This window comes from Notolepis coatsorum (assembly GCF_963971535.1).
Source record: "Notolepis coatsorum genome assembly, chromosome: 2".
Lineage (NCBI taxonomy): Eukaryota > Metazoa > Chordata > Actinopteri > Aulopiformes > Paralepididae > Notolepis > Notolepis coatsorum.
The window spans coordinates 163022306-163040772 of record NC_140166.1 but is presented as its reverse complement, the minus strand read 5'-3'; the positions used below and the strand labels follow the sequence as shown (position 1 = coordinate 163040772).

Below are 18467 nucleotides of genomic sequence, written 5' to 3'. Positions count from 1 at the left end.
ATGAATATCTGATTTCTTTAATAATAATAACCTGGACTTGCTGCATATACATCAGGATATTCTGGACTCACTGGACATTCATGTTGCCATGAAGGAGTTTATTTCCACCACTCCTGAACGCAAGACCACCATCGGTGTTCTACCGTCTCCGGAATAGGTAATGTGTGTTTATTATCGCTCCTGCGGGGATTGTTGTTGTGACAGTCAGTGATACACACACACACACACACACACACACACACACACACACACACACACACACACACACACACACACACACACACACGCACACACACGCAGACACACAGATCCTGTGCGGTGTGCGAAACGAAACTGCTGCATTTCGTGTGTGAACTGTCCACATGTTGGTGTTCAAGTTTGTCTGTTGTAGTGTATAATATTGATCTTTCAAATTAATGGAAAATCACAAATGATGCGCTTCGCGCATGCATTTAATATGACGTTATTATTATTATTTATCTCTGACTCCGACCGCCGCACCCCCAAGTCTGACTCACTTCCCGCGTGCCTGGAGAGTAGCAAGGTAAGGTAAATCACAGTTTTTCCCATTAGGATCTAGCATTCCAATAGGCCTCTCTGTTTACGGTTTCATTCAGAAATAAAAATTATAAAATAGAACAGACAGTAAAAAGTGTGATAAAATAGTTCAATAAAAATATACAATAACATTTACAACAAAGCATCGCTCATAATACCTAGAACAACAGAACAGTGTATCGCTCTTAACACTTTGAGTTTCTTTACAAAGTTATAACATACAACAGAGCAGTGCATCGCTCTTAACACTTTGAGTTTCTTTACAAAGTTATAACATACAACAGAACAGTGCATCGCTCTTAATACTTTGAGTTTCTTTACAAAGTTATAACATACAACAGAGCAGTGCATCGCTCTTAATACTTTGAGTTTCTTTACAAAGTTATAACATACAACAGAACAGTGCATCGCTCTTAACACTTTGAGTTTCTTTACAAAGTTATAACATACAACAGAGCAGTACATCGCTCTTAACACTTTGAGTTTCTTTACAAAGTTATAACATACAACAGAACAGTGCATCGCTCTTAACACTTTGAGTTTCTTTACAAAGTTATAACATACAACAGAACAGTGCATCGCTCTTAACACTTTGAGTTTCTTTACAAAGTTATTTTTTTTTATCTACTTTTTTCTCCCATTTTCTATTTTTCTCCCATCCCAATTTCGTATCGTCCAATTCTACATTCCCCTGTCTCGAACGTTGTTAGGCCATGCCTCCCACAAGCCGGCTGCAATGTGGACTAAGCCTTACATCACGTGTCCCCTCCGGTACTCGAGGAAGCAGCAGTCGCATCTTTTCACCTGCACAGCGCGATCTCTCAGCGTCGGGGGTCTGCGTTTGGAGGGCACGCCGCCCCCGTCGCTTCCTGATTCTGCTGCGCAGGCGCACCAACCGACCTGTAGGAGTCGCTGTCCACAACGTCCGATCCCCACCCATCAGCTTCCCACCCCCTAATACTGCCAATTGTATTAGTATGAACGACCAGCCAAGCTGATAGCAATGCGGAGAGCTGGGCTCGAACCCAGCGTCTCCTGCATTGGTGGTGAGCGCCTTGCCCACTGCACCACCTAGCCGCCCAAGTTTCTTTACAAAGTTCTAACATACAACAGAGCAGTGCATCGCTCTTAACACTTCGAGTTTCTTTATAAAGTACAATAATAATAATAATGGATTGGATTTATATAGCGCTCTTCATGACACCCCAGTGACCCCAGAGCGCTTACAGAGTCCATTATTCGTTCATACACAGTCATACCGGTGGTGGTAAGCTACAATTGCAGCCAGAGCTGCCCTGAGGCAGACTCACGGAAGCGTGGCGAATAATCATCGCCTACGGCCCCTCCGACCACCACCAACATTCATTCACATGCATACACATTCATACGACAGTTCATAGTACAGTTCTAAATTACCTTATAGAACAACAGAGCAGTGCGTCGCTCTCAACTTTGAGTTTCTTTACAAAGTTCAGTTTCATATAAAATGTCTTTCCAAGACTCAGCAGTGACTGAGTTTTGTTTGTCCTGTCATGGAGCACGTGGCAGTTCTACCCGAAAAGACTCTCGTCTCATATGGTGTGACAAAACTCACATTGAAAATTGGACGGGAAAAACATGTGATTTTAACCAGGGATTTCAGATTTTATAAAAATTTTAGATTTTGAGTTCACAATTCAATACATTTTAATGCATAAATAATCAGAAATCGAATCGAATTGTGAACTCAAAATCTAAATTTGTATTGAATCTAAAACCCCTAGCTAAAATCACATGTAATAATAATAATTAATTTGCCATGTTAACTTAACATAAAAACTACTATGAAAGGGTTTGTTACAGTATATTGGGCTTATATAAAGTTTTTATATTCATAAAAAAGCATTACTTGGCACTTACATTTTCTAGATGTCTTTTGTATAAGAGGATGCATGCTATTTTGCTTTGTCCCATGCACTGCTCATTAAATTTCAACATCAAATATAATCAAATCGTAAAATCTTTTGTTTTTAAAAACATCCTAGAGATAGATACCAATTTTCTCTCTGTGCGTTCAGTAGAAAGATATTCGGCTGCAAGCTAGCCTAGCTTAGCACAAATTAATGGAAGTGGATACAGACCACTAGCCTAGCTTAAAACTCCGGGACAGGTGTTTTTGGCCAACAGCTAGGCTAGCCGGTCTGTATCTACTCTTTCGGTCGTTGATTTTGGATTTTGTGTGTGAGCTTGCCTTGAATATGTACATTTGTGATTTTTTTTATTTTTTATTTTTTTGTAAATCCACACGGGTGTGTTTGATTTGTCTGTAAACAAGACCGAAAAATAAACGTCATTCATTAATTCATAGACTGACCAGAAAGAGAGGGTGTAGTCTCCGACGAAGGTCTCACTCTCGCGGACCAGGAAGGTGCCGTCCTTGGCCCCGCCCTCACAGTACTCCTGCAGCAGCTTCTCGGCCACCTGGCGCCCGTCACGCCCCCCACCCAGCTTCCCATGGAACCAGCGCTCAGCACAGTGCTGCTCATTGTTGTTACACTCCTACAGGAGAGAGAGGGAGAGAGAGAGAGAGAGAGAGAGAGAGAGAGAGAGAGAGAGAGAGAGAGAGAGAGAGAGAGAGAGAGAGAGAGAGAGAGAGAGAGAGAGAGAGAGAGAGAGGGGGGGGGGGGGGGGGGCAGACGACGACGATGTGAGGTGATCGAAGGATGTCATCTTCATTCTCATTACTTATCATCATCATCATTATTATTGTCATCATCATCACCACACCCACCACCACCATCACTGTCACCACCACCACTATCATCATCATCATCATCATCACTACCTTTCATCATCATCATCACTACCTTTCATCATCATCACCATTATTATCATCATCATAATCCTTATCATCATCAACATCCTTATCATCATTAGGGTTGGGCATCGTTTGGATTTGAACGATTCCGGTTCCGATTCCGATTCTCCATATCGATTCCTGTTCTAAACGATTCTCGATTCCGATTCTTTGAGGTGCAGGTCAAAACAGGTCACAGCTTATTTCGAAGGAGATTTTTAATTTTTTTTTTATTTCAAAAAGAAAATCATACTATTCACATTTTCAGTTGACTTGATACAGTTTAATTTGGTTGCTGTACTGTAACTAGGGTATTAAAGTAAAAAAAAAAAAAAAAAAAAAGTAAAAAAAAAAAAAAAATTTAGAATCGAAATTCAAATATGTTACTTCCGGTTCCAGAACCGGAAGTTAGGAACCGGTTCCTATTAGAACCGGTTTTCGGTGCCCAACCCTAATTGTTCTGAAGGATCAGATTAAACCGAATATATATATTTATTTATATATATATATTTAATTGTATTTGTATATCCCCCGATATCCCTTGTATATTCCTTGTACAATATGCATTGAATATCCCTTCTAGTCTACTGAACATCCCATAATAGTCTCCATTCTACCATTGGACGAGACCTTGGTGCCAGGTCGCCATACCCCTCAGACCAGGTTCAATCGTACCGCTCAACATGTATGGACAAGTCCTAGTTCCGCGTAGGAATATGTCTACCGCACCACTAATGGTACTATTTGTTCATAGTGCGTATATATACTGCGCTATTAAAGTAGAACTTTCTTTTAGTCCAGTTCATTACCCTCCAACAGAGTGACAGACGCAAAAGCCTCCCCGCGAACCACGTGTGGGCAGTAAGGCCAATTCGGCCCAGTATCGGCATTGAGACATCGTGTATATTAATATTTGAATAGTCATATTTGGCACTATATCGTCGAGTTGGACGTATTCTATTAAGCTAATAATAGTCTATTCATATGTAGTGCCTCGTGCGGTAAGAGTTCTATAGTAATCAGCACCCCCATCGTTTCGGGCATCAGCTGGACGCTTATCCAGGGTGGTTGACCCCACGTGAAGCTGCACCCGAGGAGCTCCAGGCCAAAGAGCGAGTGGACCTGTATATTGGATTATTCTACCGACGACGGCTAGCCTTCCCCGGCTTGGATTATGCTTTGAGTACTTTGATTATTCTATGGATAAAGGCCAACACTGCGGTGTGTTGGAAATACCCCCCCCGGAGAGGACGACAGGTGAGAAGACGCTCTACACGACGAGGTCGCCTCACGTCTCTCCATCGTGGACCGGAGGACGCCGGCCACAGAGAGTCCAACTGCTTTCATCTGTGGATCGAGGATCGCTGGGCACCGGGTCGCACGACTGTGGGCTCTCCCAGGATACCCTCGGCCAGACGGGATACAGCCAGACTCTACCCCCCCCCCCCTCCAGCTGTCCTACAAGCAGTCGGAACCTCCCCCTAGTGTATCCAGCTATATAATCATTCAAGTATCATTGCTATTGTTCCCTAAATATTCCAGGTTGTATATTTGCTTCCTGCGCAATCAGAGATTGGACATTCGATATTGATCTACCTACGAATACTCATTTGCCATAAAAGTGCATACTATTTCAAATCATAAATGTAATTAAGTGATCGTTGTACATACCTTTTGCTATGTATTATTATTAAACGCAGACTTTCGACTTGGTACATTTGTGTTGGATCCGTTTCATCAGGTGGGAGTGTTTATCATAATTATTTATACCTAGTACTGGGTGGCCAGAGTCTAAAGTACAAGAGGTAGTGATAGTAAGTATCATATCTAACAATACAGTCAGGGAATTGTACCCCTCAGTTACAATTGGTCCTTCGAGCCGGAGGGTAATCAGTGTAATATTAATATAGTGTTATTAATATTAAAATGGCCTATGATGAACACTCCACGAAACGATCCTCCTAACCAACAACGCCCGCGGCGCAAACGACAGCTCCCTCAGTACCTAGAGGCTTACGCTGTCAGTCAACAACCTAGTCTTCTACCAACAGTAAACGCGGTAAAACTAGAAAGTAAAATTATGTCTAACCCTAACGACCAGGCTACCCCGACCATAGAGGCCCCTATGGGTTCTAACGTAACTGACCCAGCTCACGGTGGGGACCAGGGGGAACCAGACATGACTTTACACCCCGCCAATACCGAAGAAGTAGTCCCCGACGAGTCCCGGGAGGAAGACAACACTACCGAGAGAGAACTCGGCACGGAAGAAGATGAGGAGAGCACCGTGGAGATAGAGCTCCAAGACTCCGCACGGAGTATCCCAAGGGACGGCTCCCCTATACAACCGTCTTCTCCCAGCGAGGCAGAGAGGACACTACAGCAGGCATTCCTCGTCAGCCTGAAAGCCTCTACTGAACGCGATAGACTCCAGGGTGAACGCGATCGATTGCAGATACAGCAACGGAGCGAAGAAGAGCACATACGCCTGGAAATAAGACGCATTCAGATGGAAGAGAATATGGCAAGAGACCGGGCCGACGCCCAGCGCGCCGCCACCGGTGCCCAGAGAGAATCGGATCTCACCAAGCGCGAAGCCGAGCGCGACAGAGCACAAGCGCAACTAATAGAACAGCTGATCAGAAGGACAACACCCCCTCCCTCCACCAGAGGCTCCAGGAACTCGTCTAGACATCACTCCAGGGCGGCATCCCCTAGCCGAGTAAGCGACCCTGAACTTGACCAACAGACGAGGTTTATACCCCCCGCAGACCCCCTTCCCCAACCGGTCCAAGCGAGACCCAGCCACTGGGAAGGAGCAGCATACACTGCGGAGAGGCTAAATCAGAGACTACAAGCCCTGGATGACCTAACGGAAGACGAAGAGGAAGAGGAGGAGAACCACGCCCGACGACAGCACAGTACTCTACCGGACCAGGAGGTCCAGTACAGCCCAGGCTATCCCCCCGCGGAGCTGCGCTACAGACCCCCGACGCTATTCACGGGTGAGCACGACGCACGACCCGCACCGAGGAACAGCACCTGGACCAGCGGGCCATGGTACACAGCCGGTACCAGCCCACGCCAAGGAGCAGGAGGAGACTCGCCTAGGAGGCCTCTCCCCCAACGCTCGCCGATGTATCAACAACCCGCGTCATACATTGGCACACCTATGGTACCAGACTTCACCCAGGAGAACCGGGCCCAGTATACGGAGCTCCGCATGTGTCTGGAGACAATGTTGGTGGATGTCATTGATGAACGCCATAAATACGCGATACTACTGAAGCATTTAAAGGTACCCCGCGCGCACAACATAGCGCTCGCCTACGCCACTTCCACGACCCCATACACCGCAGCGCTGGTAGCGTTGGACCAGAGATATGGACGTATATGGGATTACGTGATCCAGGAGATCAGGCACATCGACCGCCTACCCCCAGCAACAGACAATCGAGCACTGGACGACCTGTCCATCAGAGTGCAGTCCCTGGTAGGGATGCTGGGAGCGCAGAGGGAAAAGGGTAGGCATGAACTATACGCCAACTCAAATGTAGAGAGGATCTTGGAGAAGCTACCGCCCGCCCGACAGGAGCGCTTTAGACGGCAGAGAGACCACCGAGACCCTAATGGCCCCGAACCGAACCTCCTCGATCTAGCCGACTTCCTGGCGAGAGAAGTCAGCAGCTTACGGCTAGATACATTCGGACGGAGCACCCCTGGCTCCAGAGAAGGAACCAGGAGACTAAATGATGGAAGAAGATCGGTGACTGTCATGCACCAATCGGAGTCAGTGCCAAGCAGTAGGAGCCACAGTACCCCCTCAAGAAAGGAGAAGTGGAAGATAGTGTGCCCCTACTGTGAGAAAGAACACTGGCTGTCACAATGTGACTCATTCCCCAAGATGAATGCGGAGGAAGCGAGTCAATGGATAAAGTCCAACAGACGCTGTTTTCGCTGTGCGCGATCACACATGGCAGCCGAATGCCGCTTAAAGAAAAAGTGCAGTCGGTGCGATGGAGCCCATCTGGACATACTCCACGACAGTAACAGACGGCGGCCTCCACCCGCACCATCAAGCAGCAAAGCAAGCGGCATGTACATCGACCCCGCCAGCAGCAGCGGAGCCAGAGTGCTCTTAAAGGTAGTCCGTGTGACATTGAGCTACCAGAATAAAGTCATGGACACTTACGCCGTCCTTGATGACGGGTCAGAGAAGACCCTTCTGCTCGCGTCCGCTGCGGCCCAGCTAGGGCTGCGGGGGAGCGAAAACCAAATGACAATTCGGACAATAAGAAGAGATTTGAAAACGATAAAGGGCGAGAATGTCTCATTCTCTATCGCAGCAAGCGGCCAGCCCGAGCGACGGTACAGGATTACAGACGCTTTCACCAGCCAAGAAATAGGACTCTCGCGGTACACATACCCCGTAGCCAAGCTGATGGAGAAATATGTACATCTACGCAAGCTACCGATCCCACTCATAGACGGTGCTACCCCGACACTGTTGATAGGCTCCGACCATGCAGACCTCATTGTCCCAATAGACCGGGTTCATACCGGACCCAGAGGCTGTCCTGCAGCAGTCGAGACCCGCCTAGGATGGACTCTCCAAGGCCCACTCGCCAAATCTCTCAACCGAACCACAGCCACTAGCTGCCTCCACTCCCGAGTCACAGAGGGAGACACCGCACTCCTGCAGCATGTAGAGAGGCTATGGACCTTAGAACAAATGCCCTTTAAGAACGAAAAGAAAGACATTCGCTCTAAAGACGACATCTACGCCATTAACCTCCTCGAGACGGGAACAAAGAGAGTCCCAGTCAGCGGCGTGTTGAGATACGCCACGCCACTCCTGCGGCGGGAAGGGATGCCTACCTTTCACGCAAAGAAAGACGCCACAGAGCGGTACCTACTAAACACAGAGCGGCGCTTAGCCAAGGACCCCGCCCAAGAAAGTGTATACCGCGCTGAGATTGAGAAGCTCATCACAGCGGGACACGTCACAAAGATTGACATTAAAGAGGCCGACCAGACGACTGAATCGTGGTACGTGCCCCACCACAAGGTTCATCACAACGGCAAAGACCGCATCGTGTTTAACTGCAGCTACCAGATCGGATCCCAAAATCTGAATAAAGAGCTATTGCCCGGTCCTACACTCGGCCCCTCCCTACTAGGCGTACTACTCCGCTTCCGCCAGGACAAGGTGGCTATCAGCGGGGATATCAAAGGGATGTTCCTGCAGGTGAGATTAGTAGAGGAGGACAAGCCCCTGTTGCGGTTCCTATGGAGAGAGAGGCCAGGAGATGAGCACCCAGCCATCTACCAATGGGAAGTCCTCCCTTTCGGAACTACATGCAGCCCATGCTGTGCTACATTTGCACTACAGAGACATGTCGCAGAGGACCCAGCAGCGGACGAAGAGGTCCGACACAGTGTGAAGAACAGCTTCTACGTAGATAACTGTCTACAAAGCGTTTCGACCCAGGAAGAAGCCGAGGCTCTCCTACTTAAACTCCGCGCCTCTCTGATCAAAGGCGGCTTTGATCTCAGGCAGTGGGCCAGCAGCGATCCGCACGTACTGCGCAGCCTCTCCTCCGAGGACAAGGCAGCGAGCAGCGAGACCTGGATGGCCACAATCCCAGGAGAAGCCCAAGAGATGACACTAGGACTAGTGTGGCGCTTCAAAACAGATTCGCTCCACTATAGACACAAACCCCTGACCACGGAGCAGGGAAGGTCGACGGCAATACCGACCACCAGACGGAGTGTGTACAGAACACTCGCCCGACAATATGACCCGTTAGGATGTATACTACCGTACACCACCAGGGCAAAGATGATTGTACGAGCATTGTGGGACAAGGACCAGGGCTGGGACGACCCCATTCCCGCACACCTTGCATCCACCTGGAGAGAGTGGGAGATGGAACTCCACTCACTCCCAGGCGTTAATATACGCCGAAGCTACTTCCCACCCACGGTGAGGCCAGAGACATGTAAAATGGATTTACACGTCTTCAGTGACGCCTCCAAGGTCGCCTACGGATCAGTAGCCTACTTGCGGGCCCAAGAAGAGGGGGGAGAGATCTACACAGCATTCATCCTCGCCTGCTCGAGAATAGCCCCACGCAAGCAACAGTCTATCCCACGTCTAGAGCTCTGTGCAGCCCTCGCAGGAGCGCATCTAGCCACGCTCATCCAACGTGAGCTCACCATTCCGGTGCATAGAACAATCCTGTGGTCAGATTCCACGACAGTACTCGCCTGGATCAAATCGGATTCATGCAAATACAAAGTCTTCGTGGGAGTCAGAGTCACTGAGATTCAAGAGTTAACCGGAGAGTTAACCGGAGAAGCAAACTGGCGCTATGTTGATACAAAACACAACCCAGCTGACATCATCACCCGGGGAATGTCCCTAGATGACTTAACCCGTCATAACATCTACAGTGACGGACCAGCATTCCTCAAGCTCCCGGAAGGAGATTGGCCCACGCCCACCCCGAGGGAAGCAAGTGACGAGGAGGCTGAGAATAAGAAACCCATGTTCTGTGGATTGAGCACTGTTGTCTCCGCAGACCCCAACATAGACGATTGCATTACCATAGAGAGTGCGCAGCAACGGACATTCCTGCGGCACCACCCAGAGATTAAGTCCCCCGCTGATATGTCAGCAGCTGACTACGAGGAAGCAGAACTGCTTCTACTGCAACGAGCCCAGAGAGACCCGTTCCCCGATGAACTAGACTGTCTACAGGGAGGAAAGCCCGTCCCATCAGACAGCAGATTGATTCATCTGGCCCCCGAGAGTGACACACATACCCTCATCAGAGTGGGTGGTCGCCTGCGGAGAGCCCCCAATTTACCGGATGACATTAAGTACCCGATCGTATTGAACAGCCGACACAAGGTCACAGAGCTGATTATAAAGAAATACGACGAGGATGTACACCACGCAGGAGCAGAGAGAGTCTTCGCGGAAATCAGACGTCGTTACTGGATACTTCAAGGAAGAGAGGCGGTGCGACGCTTCCAGCGAACCTGTCTAGACTGCCGAAAGTGGCGCGTGCAGCCCAGCATACCACGGATGGCTGACCTACCTCCATGTCGCCTCCGACTCGGCGACAAGCCATTCCACTCAACAGGCATGGACTGTTTTGGCCCGCTGCACATAAAGAAAGGAAGAGGCACCGAGAAGCGGTGGGGTATTGTATTCAAATGCATGACCACCAGAGCGATACATATCGAGCTCCTTCCGACCATGAGCGCAGACTCATTCCTTATGGCCTTCCGAAGATTCACATCACGGAAAGGAAAACCGTCTACATTATTGTCCGATCACGGGACAAACTTCAAAGGCGGAGAAAGAGAGCTGAGGGAGAGCTTCCAAGCTATGGGCCCAGAACTTAAGACCCACCTCGCTCCAGCCCAGATTGACTTCCAATTCAACCCCCCAAACGCACCCCACTTCGGTGGAACTTGGGAACGAGAAGTACGTTCTATAAAGACAGCCCTGTACGCAGTACTTGGGGCCCAGACTGTGGCGGAAGAAGTCCTAATGACAGCCCTCACGGAGATTGAGGGAGTATTGAACTCAAAGCCCCTCGGTTACGTCTCCAGTGATGTAGCAGATGTCGACCCAGTCACCCCCAACACCCTCCTGATGGGGCGGCTAGATCCCGCGTTACCCCAGACAATGTACCGGCCTGAAGAAGCGAACGGCCGACGAATGTGGAGGTACAGCCAAGTATTAGCCGACAAGTTTTGGAGCAGTTTCCTACTGCACTACCTACCGTCTCTACAGACCCGCCAGAAGTGGGTAAAAGAGAGAGACAATTTGACGGAAGGAACAGTCGTCATGATTATTGACCAGTCACTACCCAGAGCTATGTGGCCGGCTGGCCGCGTAAGCAAAGTGATCACCGGTGCCGATGGCAAGGTCCGAGCAGCTGAAGTACTCGTCCAGGGGCGCATTTACACCCGTCCTGTGGCGAGGCTCATAGAACTGCCCCGACTCCCAGACACAATCGATGATGACCATGACCCTATGACTTTGTGAGTTGACTGACCCTTACAGCGAACCCTTGAGTGGTAGACAATGCGGTTAATCTGTCTCTGCTTAACTAATTGGGTTGGGACCAATTAGGGGGCGACTGTTCTGAAGGATCAGATTAAACCGAATATATATATTTATTTATATATATATATTTAATTGTATTTGTATATCCCCCGATATCCCTTGTATATTCCTTGTACAATATGCATTGAATATCCCTTCTAGTCTACTGAACATCCCATAATAGTCTCCATTCTACCATTGGACGAGACCTTGGTGCCAGGTCGCCATACCCCTCAGACCAGGTTCAATCGTACCGCTCAACATGTATGGACAAGTCCTAGTTCCGCGTAGGAATATGTCTACCGCACCACTAATGGTACTATTTGTTCATAGTGCGTATATATACTGCGCTATTAAAGTAGAACTTTCTTTTAGTCCAGTTCATTACCCTCCAACAGAGTGACAGACGCAAAAGCCTCCCCGCGAACCACGTGTGGGCAGTAAGGCCAATTCGGCCCAGTATCGGCATTGAGACATCGTGTATATTAATATTTGAATAGTCATATTTGGCACTATATCGTCGAGTTGGACGTATTCTATTAAGCTAATAATAGTCTATTCATATGTAGTGCCTCGTGCGGTAAGAGTTCTATAGTAATCAGCACCCCCATCGTTTCGGGCATCAGCTGGACGCTTATCCAGGGTGGTTGACCCCACGTGAAGCTGCACCCGAGGAGCTCCAGGCCAAAGAGCGAGTGGACCTGTATATTGGATTATTCTACCGACGACGGCTAGCCTTCCCCGGCTTGGATTATGCTTTGAGTACTTTGATTATTCTATGGATAAAGGCCAACACTGCGGTGTGTTGGAAATACCCCCCCGGAGAGGACGACAGGTGAGAAGACGCTCTACACGACGAGGTCGCCTCACGTCTCTCCATCGTGGACCGGAGGACGCCGGCCACAGAGAGTCCAACTGCTTTCATCTGTGGATCGAGGATCGCTGGGCACCGGGTCGCACGACTGTGGGCTCTACCAGGATACCCTCGGCCAGACGGGATACAGCCAGACTCTACCCCCCCCCCTCCAGCTGTCCTACAAGCAGTCAGAACCTCCCCCTAGTGTATCCAGCTATATAATCATTCAAGTATCATTGCTATTGTTCCCTAAATATTCCAGGTTGTATATTTGCTTCCTGCGCAATCAGAGATTGGACATTCGATATTGATCTACCTACGAATACTCATTTGCCATAAAAGTGCATACTATTTCAAATCATAAATGTAATTAAGTGATCGTTGTACATACCTTTTGCTATGTATTATTATTAAACGCAGACTTTCGACTTGGTACATTTGTGTTGGATCCGTTTCATCAGGTGGGAGTGTTTATCATAATTATTTATACCTAGTACTGGGTGGCCAGAGTCTAAAGTACAAGAGGTAGTGATAGTAAGTATCATATCTAACAATACAGTCAGGGAATTGTACCCCTCAGTTACACTAATCATCATCACCATCATCATCATCATCATTCCTACCACTTTTCCCTCCTCCTCCTCCTCTTCCTCAGTTGTCTGGTAATGAGATGTTTCTTCTGAGTAGTAGATCTTATTACTGGTCAACACAAAGTAATGTGGAGTCCAGGTCTGTAACACATATAGCAGCACACATTATTAACTTATATTGTCATGGTAACACATGGTATCAACATAGCACACACATCATCATCCTTTTCTTTGCTACACAAAAAACAGTTACACAAATCAATAGTTAAGATTCTATGGAGAAAGAACACACACACACACTAGGGTCAGGAAATATATATTGAGAAAATCGAATTGCTAATTTGAATCAAATCCCAAAATGTATCTTTTAATCTGTGCTTCTTCCAGTGGATGTGTGAAGACTTTTGCTAAACATTATTTCCAGCACGACTCCCATCCTGCAGACGTCTCTAGTTCACCTGGCGCTGAGTTTCTGCTGAACTACTATGGAAACTCAGTTCATCAGATGACATCTTTTCTAGGGCTGACCTCGACTAGTCGAATAGTCGAGTAATCGATCAAACGGAGTCGACTGCCAACCTCTTAGTCTAACACACACACAAAAAAAATATTATAATTGTTTTTTATTACAAAAGATTTAATTGAAATTATCATTCTTTCCAAAAGCAAAGAGGCCTAGAAGTGTGGCTAACGCTAATGGCGCACATACCTGCGAGGCTAACTGCCTAAGAAAACTGGCACAGAGGCACTGAAAGAGGATTTCACACACTAGACATATCAAGATGTATCCATCAGTGGACCAATTGCATGCTTTTGCAGAGGACAAGAAGCCTTCAGTCGACTTCTTTACACATTAAGCACCCCCCACAGCCCAAATCCTTAGTCGGGGACAGGCCTAATCTTTTCACAACACTGGCAGGTGCTGCTGGAGCCTGAAACCATCAAGCCTAACTGAGTCCGTATCGAATCTAAATCGAATCGAATCTGGTAATCAGTACTGATACAAACCCTAACACACACACACACACACACACACACACACACACACACACACACACACACACACACACACACACACACACACACACACAAAGTTCACACACAAAGTTCACACACAGGTCACACTCACATGGTCGACGGGGTCTTCCAGGTACAGAATGCCGTTCCTCAGGGAGTTGCTGATGTCGTTCTCAGAGTAGCTGGCTGACGTCACCTCCTCATACAGAGTTCCCTCCACTAGCTTCTTGTGCTGCAACACATCAACACTAACTTTAAAACACATCGACACACCTGCTGAGCGTTACACTGTGGCTGTTCATTCACTGAGGATCAGTGGGAGGATTTGGTGTGTGTGAATGTATGTATGTATGTGTGTGTGTGTGTGTGTGTGTGTGTGTGTGTGTGTGTGTGTGTGTGTGTGTGTGTGTGTGTGTGTGTGTGTGTGTGTGTGTGTGTGTGTGTGTGTGTGTGTGTGTGTGTGTGTGTGTGTGTGTGTGTGTGTGTGTGTGTGTGTGTGTGTGTGTGTGTGTGTGTGTGTGTGTGTGTGTGTGTGTGTCACCTTGATGAGGATCTTGCGGCGGAGCTGGTAGGGTGAGGGAAGCTCCTCAGCGTTACTGTCCACTGGCTTGGTGAGCAGCAGGTCTCCAAACACCTTCTTAAAGTGAGTGGCCATGTTCCTCTGCTGCACCACGCTGCAGTGGTCCTCGATGGACAGGATTACTGGGTACCTTCATAAAAGGTACACACAATGATGAGAGAGAGAGAGAGAGAGAGAGAGAGAGAGAGAGAGAGAGAGAGAGAGAGAGAGAGAGAGAGACCCTCTCAACATCCCTAAAGGGGTGCCTCAAGGCTCCATCTTGGGTCCTTTGCTGTTCTCAGTCTACATCAACGATGTAGCCGAGGCTGCTGGCAATTCACAGATCCATCTATACGCTGACGACACCATCTTGTACTCAGCAGGCCCTTCACTCCACTCTGCTATTTTTACCCCCCCCCCCCCCCCCCCCCCCATGCTGCTATGACACTTAAATTGGGGTTGATAAAGGAACACTTGACTTTAGAGAGAGAGAGAGATAGAGAGAGAGAGAGATGGAGAGAGAGGGAGAGATAGAGAGAGGGAGAGAGATAGAGAGAGGGAGAAAGACATTCCACAATCCATAATGAACAGCAACTATTAGTCCTCGTACATGTCTATGTGTGTGTGACTCTTGAATGAGTGCTGGTGAAAGGTACTGGTTTATTGATTGGCTCCACCCCTATTGACCTATCTGAAGCCCCACCCTCATTTCTTGATGCTTCCAATCACAACAGTCCAGTATGCAATCATAGACTGTTCTCGGCGTTGAGGAGAGGGCATTCAACTTTTTCAATCTGTGCCAATACTGTTTGACTCCAAAGGAGACGCAGTGTGAGTCAGACCATTATTTGTTTGCACCTTATTAATAATAAAGTTATTTATTTTATTTATTTATTTTGCGCTTCCACTATCTCGAATCAGGGAGAGACTTCTGAGACTTGGTCTAAAGTAGAACACTGGAGCACACGAATGTATTTGTATAGCCCGAAATCACAACAAATTGCCTCAATGGGCTTCACAGATCAACAAGTGATATCACAATAGATCCACAATAAAAAAAGAAAAACATAAAATCCACAATTTTGCAACAACACCCCCAGACTTCCCCCAATGAAGATAAGGAACAACTCTCTGTAACCTAGCAATAGGGAAACAAAAGGGCGAAACCTCAGATAGGCAATTCAAAGGGGATCACCCATCTGGGTGTCAGTGATATATGGGTGTTGCTATGGGTGATATTGTAGATGGATGGATAATAGAAGCAAATAATTTGTATGTATATGCACAATGCACACACACACACCTGTGATGGATCACGGTTTATGTGGGTTTATTCTAAGGTGCTTTGGCTTTATTTCGTCTTTCTGTGAGGGACAGCTGTCTATTTCGTCTTTCTGTGAGGGACAGCTGTCAATCACTGGCCTCTGCAGTTAATTGCCATGCAGCATGACAGGTGTGTGGGCTTGGCTTGATTGCCACCTGATTGGTGTCAGGTGTGCAGTGCCTTTAAGTAGGCTTGGTTGACTGTGGTCGGATGCTTGTCCATTTCATGTTTTCCCTCAACAGTAGAGGAGTGTCCCAAGCTCATGCTTCTAGGGTTTTCTCTGTCTCTAGTGCTATTGTTTTTCTTGTTGTTTTCAACCGCTAGGCAGTGGTGGTTATTTGGGGATTTGTACCCAGTTATTTTATACTGGTGTTTTGCGTTTCCTACAGTTTTTATTTGTATTGATTTTATTCTTGTGTTTTCCCCCACCCTCTCTCATCGCTCAGCGATTAACTTTAAGATTCCCCTTTTGTGTGTGTCTGCGTGTGTGCTACCCCCCCCCCCCCAATCCTGACATATATCTATATATACTGTAAATACATACATAATCTGTGTGCTCCAGTGTTGGACCAAGTCTGTGAAGTCTCTCCCTGATTCAACACGGCCCGGCTCTGAGTAAGCAGGACAGGCCTAGGCTTCCTCTTGATGTGGGTTGGTTGGAGCCTGTGTAACGTCTCCCTTCATTGTGCTCCAGGATCTCCTTTGGTCTCGGTCTTTCAGAAGTGGCTCAGAGACCTGTTCCTCATTTTTGGAAACCGTGTAGGAATCCTTAAATCATACATGTTTATGATGACGTTTTTGCTTTGATTTTGCCTGCCTCGAAAACTTTCCAACATTAAGCCCTTAAAAACCTGCAATTGTGTATGAAGCCTACAGTGTATGTGTGAACAGAGAACCTGGAGACCTCTGACAAATGTGTTTGTCCCCAAGAAACCTTTAAGGAATAAGTTTGTATTAAGAGTTTACAGTAGGCCTCAAGGGCCATTCTGACCGCCTCCAAACAAGTCTAGCAGCGCGGCTGCATTCAATTAATCTCCAATGTAGAGGAGCGTATGAAGTACCTTGTGTGTACCTCGTGGCTGCATACGCGCCTCTACATTGTGTACCTCGTGGCTGCATACGCTCCTCTACATCATGGCTGCATACGCTCCTCTACATCATGGCTGCATACGCGCCTCTACATCGCGTACCTCGTGGTTGCATACACTCCTCTACATCATGTAGCTTGTGGCTGCATACGCTCCTCTACATCGTGTACCTCGTGGCTGCATACGCGCCTCTACATCATGTAGCTTGTGGCTGCATACACTCCTCTACATCGTGTACCTCGTGGCTGCAAACGCTCCTCTACATCGTGTACCTCGTGGCTGCATACACTCCTCTACATCGTGCACCTTGTGGCTGCATACGCTCCTCTACATCGTGTACCTTGTGGCTGCATACGCTCCTCTACATCGTGTACCTTGTGGCTGCATACGCTCCTCTACATTGTGTACCTTGTGGCTGCATACGCTCCTCTACATCGTGTACCTCGTGGCTGCATACACTCCTCTACATCATGTAGCTTGTGGCTGCATACACTCCTCTACATCGTGCACCTTGTGGCTGCATACACTCCTCTACATCATGTAGCTTGTGGCTGCATACGCTCCTCTACATCGTGTACCGTGTGGCTGCATACGCTCCTCTACATCGTGTACCGTGTGGCTGCATACGCTCCTCTACATCATGTACCTCGTGGCTGCATACACTCCTCTACATCATGTAGCTTGTGGCTGCATACGCTCCTCTACATCGTGTACCGTGTGGCTGCATACGCTCCTCTACATCGTGTACCGTGTGGCTGCATACGCTCCTCTACATCATGTACCTCGTGGCTGCATACGCTCCTCTACATCGTGTACCGTGTGGCTGAATACGCTCCTCTACATTGTGTACCTTGTGGCTGCATACACCCCTCTACATTGGAAATTAATTGAAAGCAGCCATGTTGCTTGACTTGACTGCTTTTGGGTGAGAACAGACCATCAGGGTTAGATTTAAAGTCAGGAATGTAGCAGAGGGTGGGCTGGTGGTTAACATTCGGGATTGAGAATGAATGGAGTAGAATGACATCACATGAATAGCAACACACACAGTGCCTCACTCAGATGTGATGAAGGCATGTTCTTTGATGGTGTGCAGCACATCCAGGAATTTGATCTTGGAGGTGAGGGTGTGGCCGTGGTAGATGATTGGCAGGTCATCTGGCCCATCCCAGCAGTCCACTAGACAAAAGAACACAGAATAATTATGAATGAATAACACAACGCACAGTCCACTCAATGTCTGATGGGTAATGAAAAGATGTCATTTGTAAAAAAAGAATATATATATATATATATATATATATAAAATGATAATAAAAAAGAGGTTAAGTCAGCTCTGTTCTGTATTTACGTCTGGAGCATTAGATATTAATACATATATGTCAGTGGAGGTTTCTCTATGACAACACGTGAAATACAAATTCACTCATAATTCATAATTATTATTAATTTACATACACCTATATATTTTTTTTTTCTTTTCTTTTTTATTATTATTATTATTTTTTTATTAT

The 18467-nt window shown here is 47.3% G+C and overlaps 1 protein-coding gene across 1 annotated transcript in view; it reads right to left on the bottom strand.

The window, feature by feature from the left end:
• LOC311223958 (1-phosphatidylinositol 4,5-bisphosphate phosphodiesterase gamma-1-like) overlaps window positions 1-18467 on the bottom strand; it is a 135669-nt gene that overhangs the window by 43699 nt on the left and 73503 nt on the right. The window contains 1 exon segment of the mRNA XM_084308734.1: window positions 2912-3096. Coding sequence (XP_084164860.1) covers window positions 2912-3096 — 185 coding nt within the window.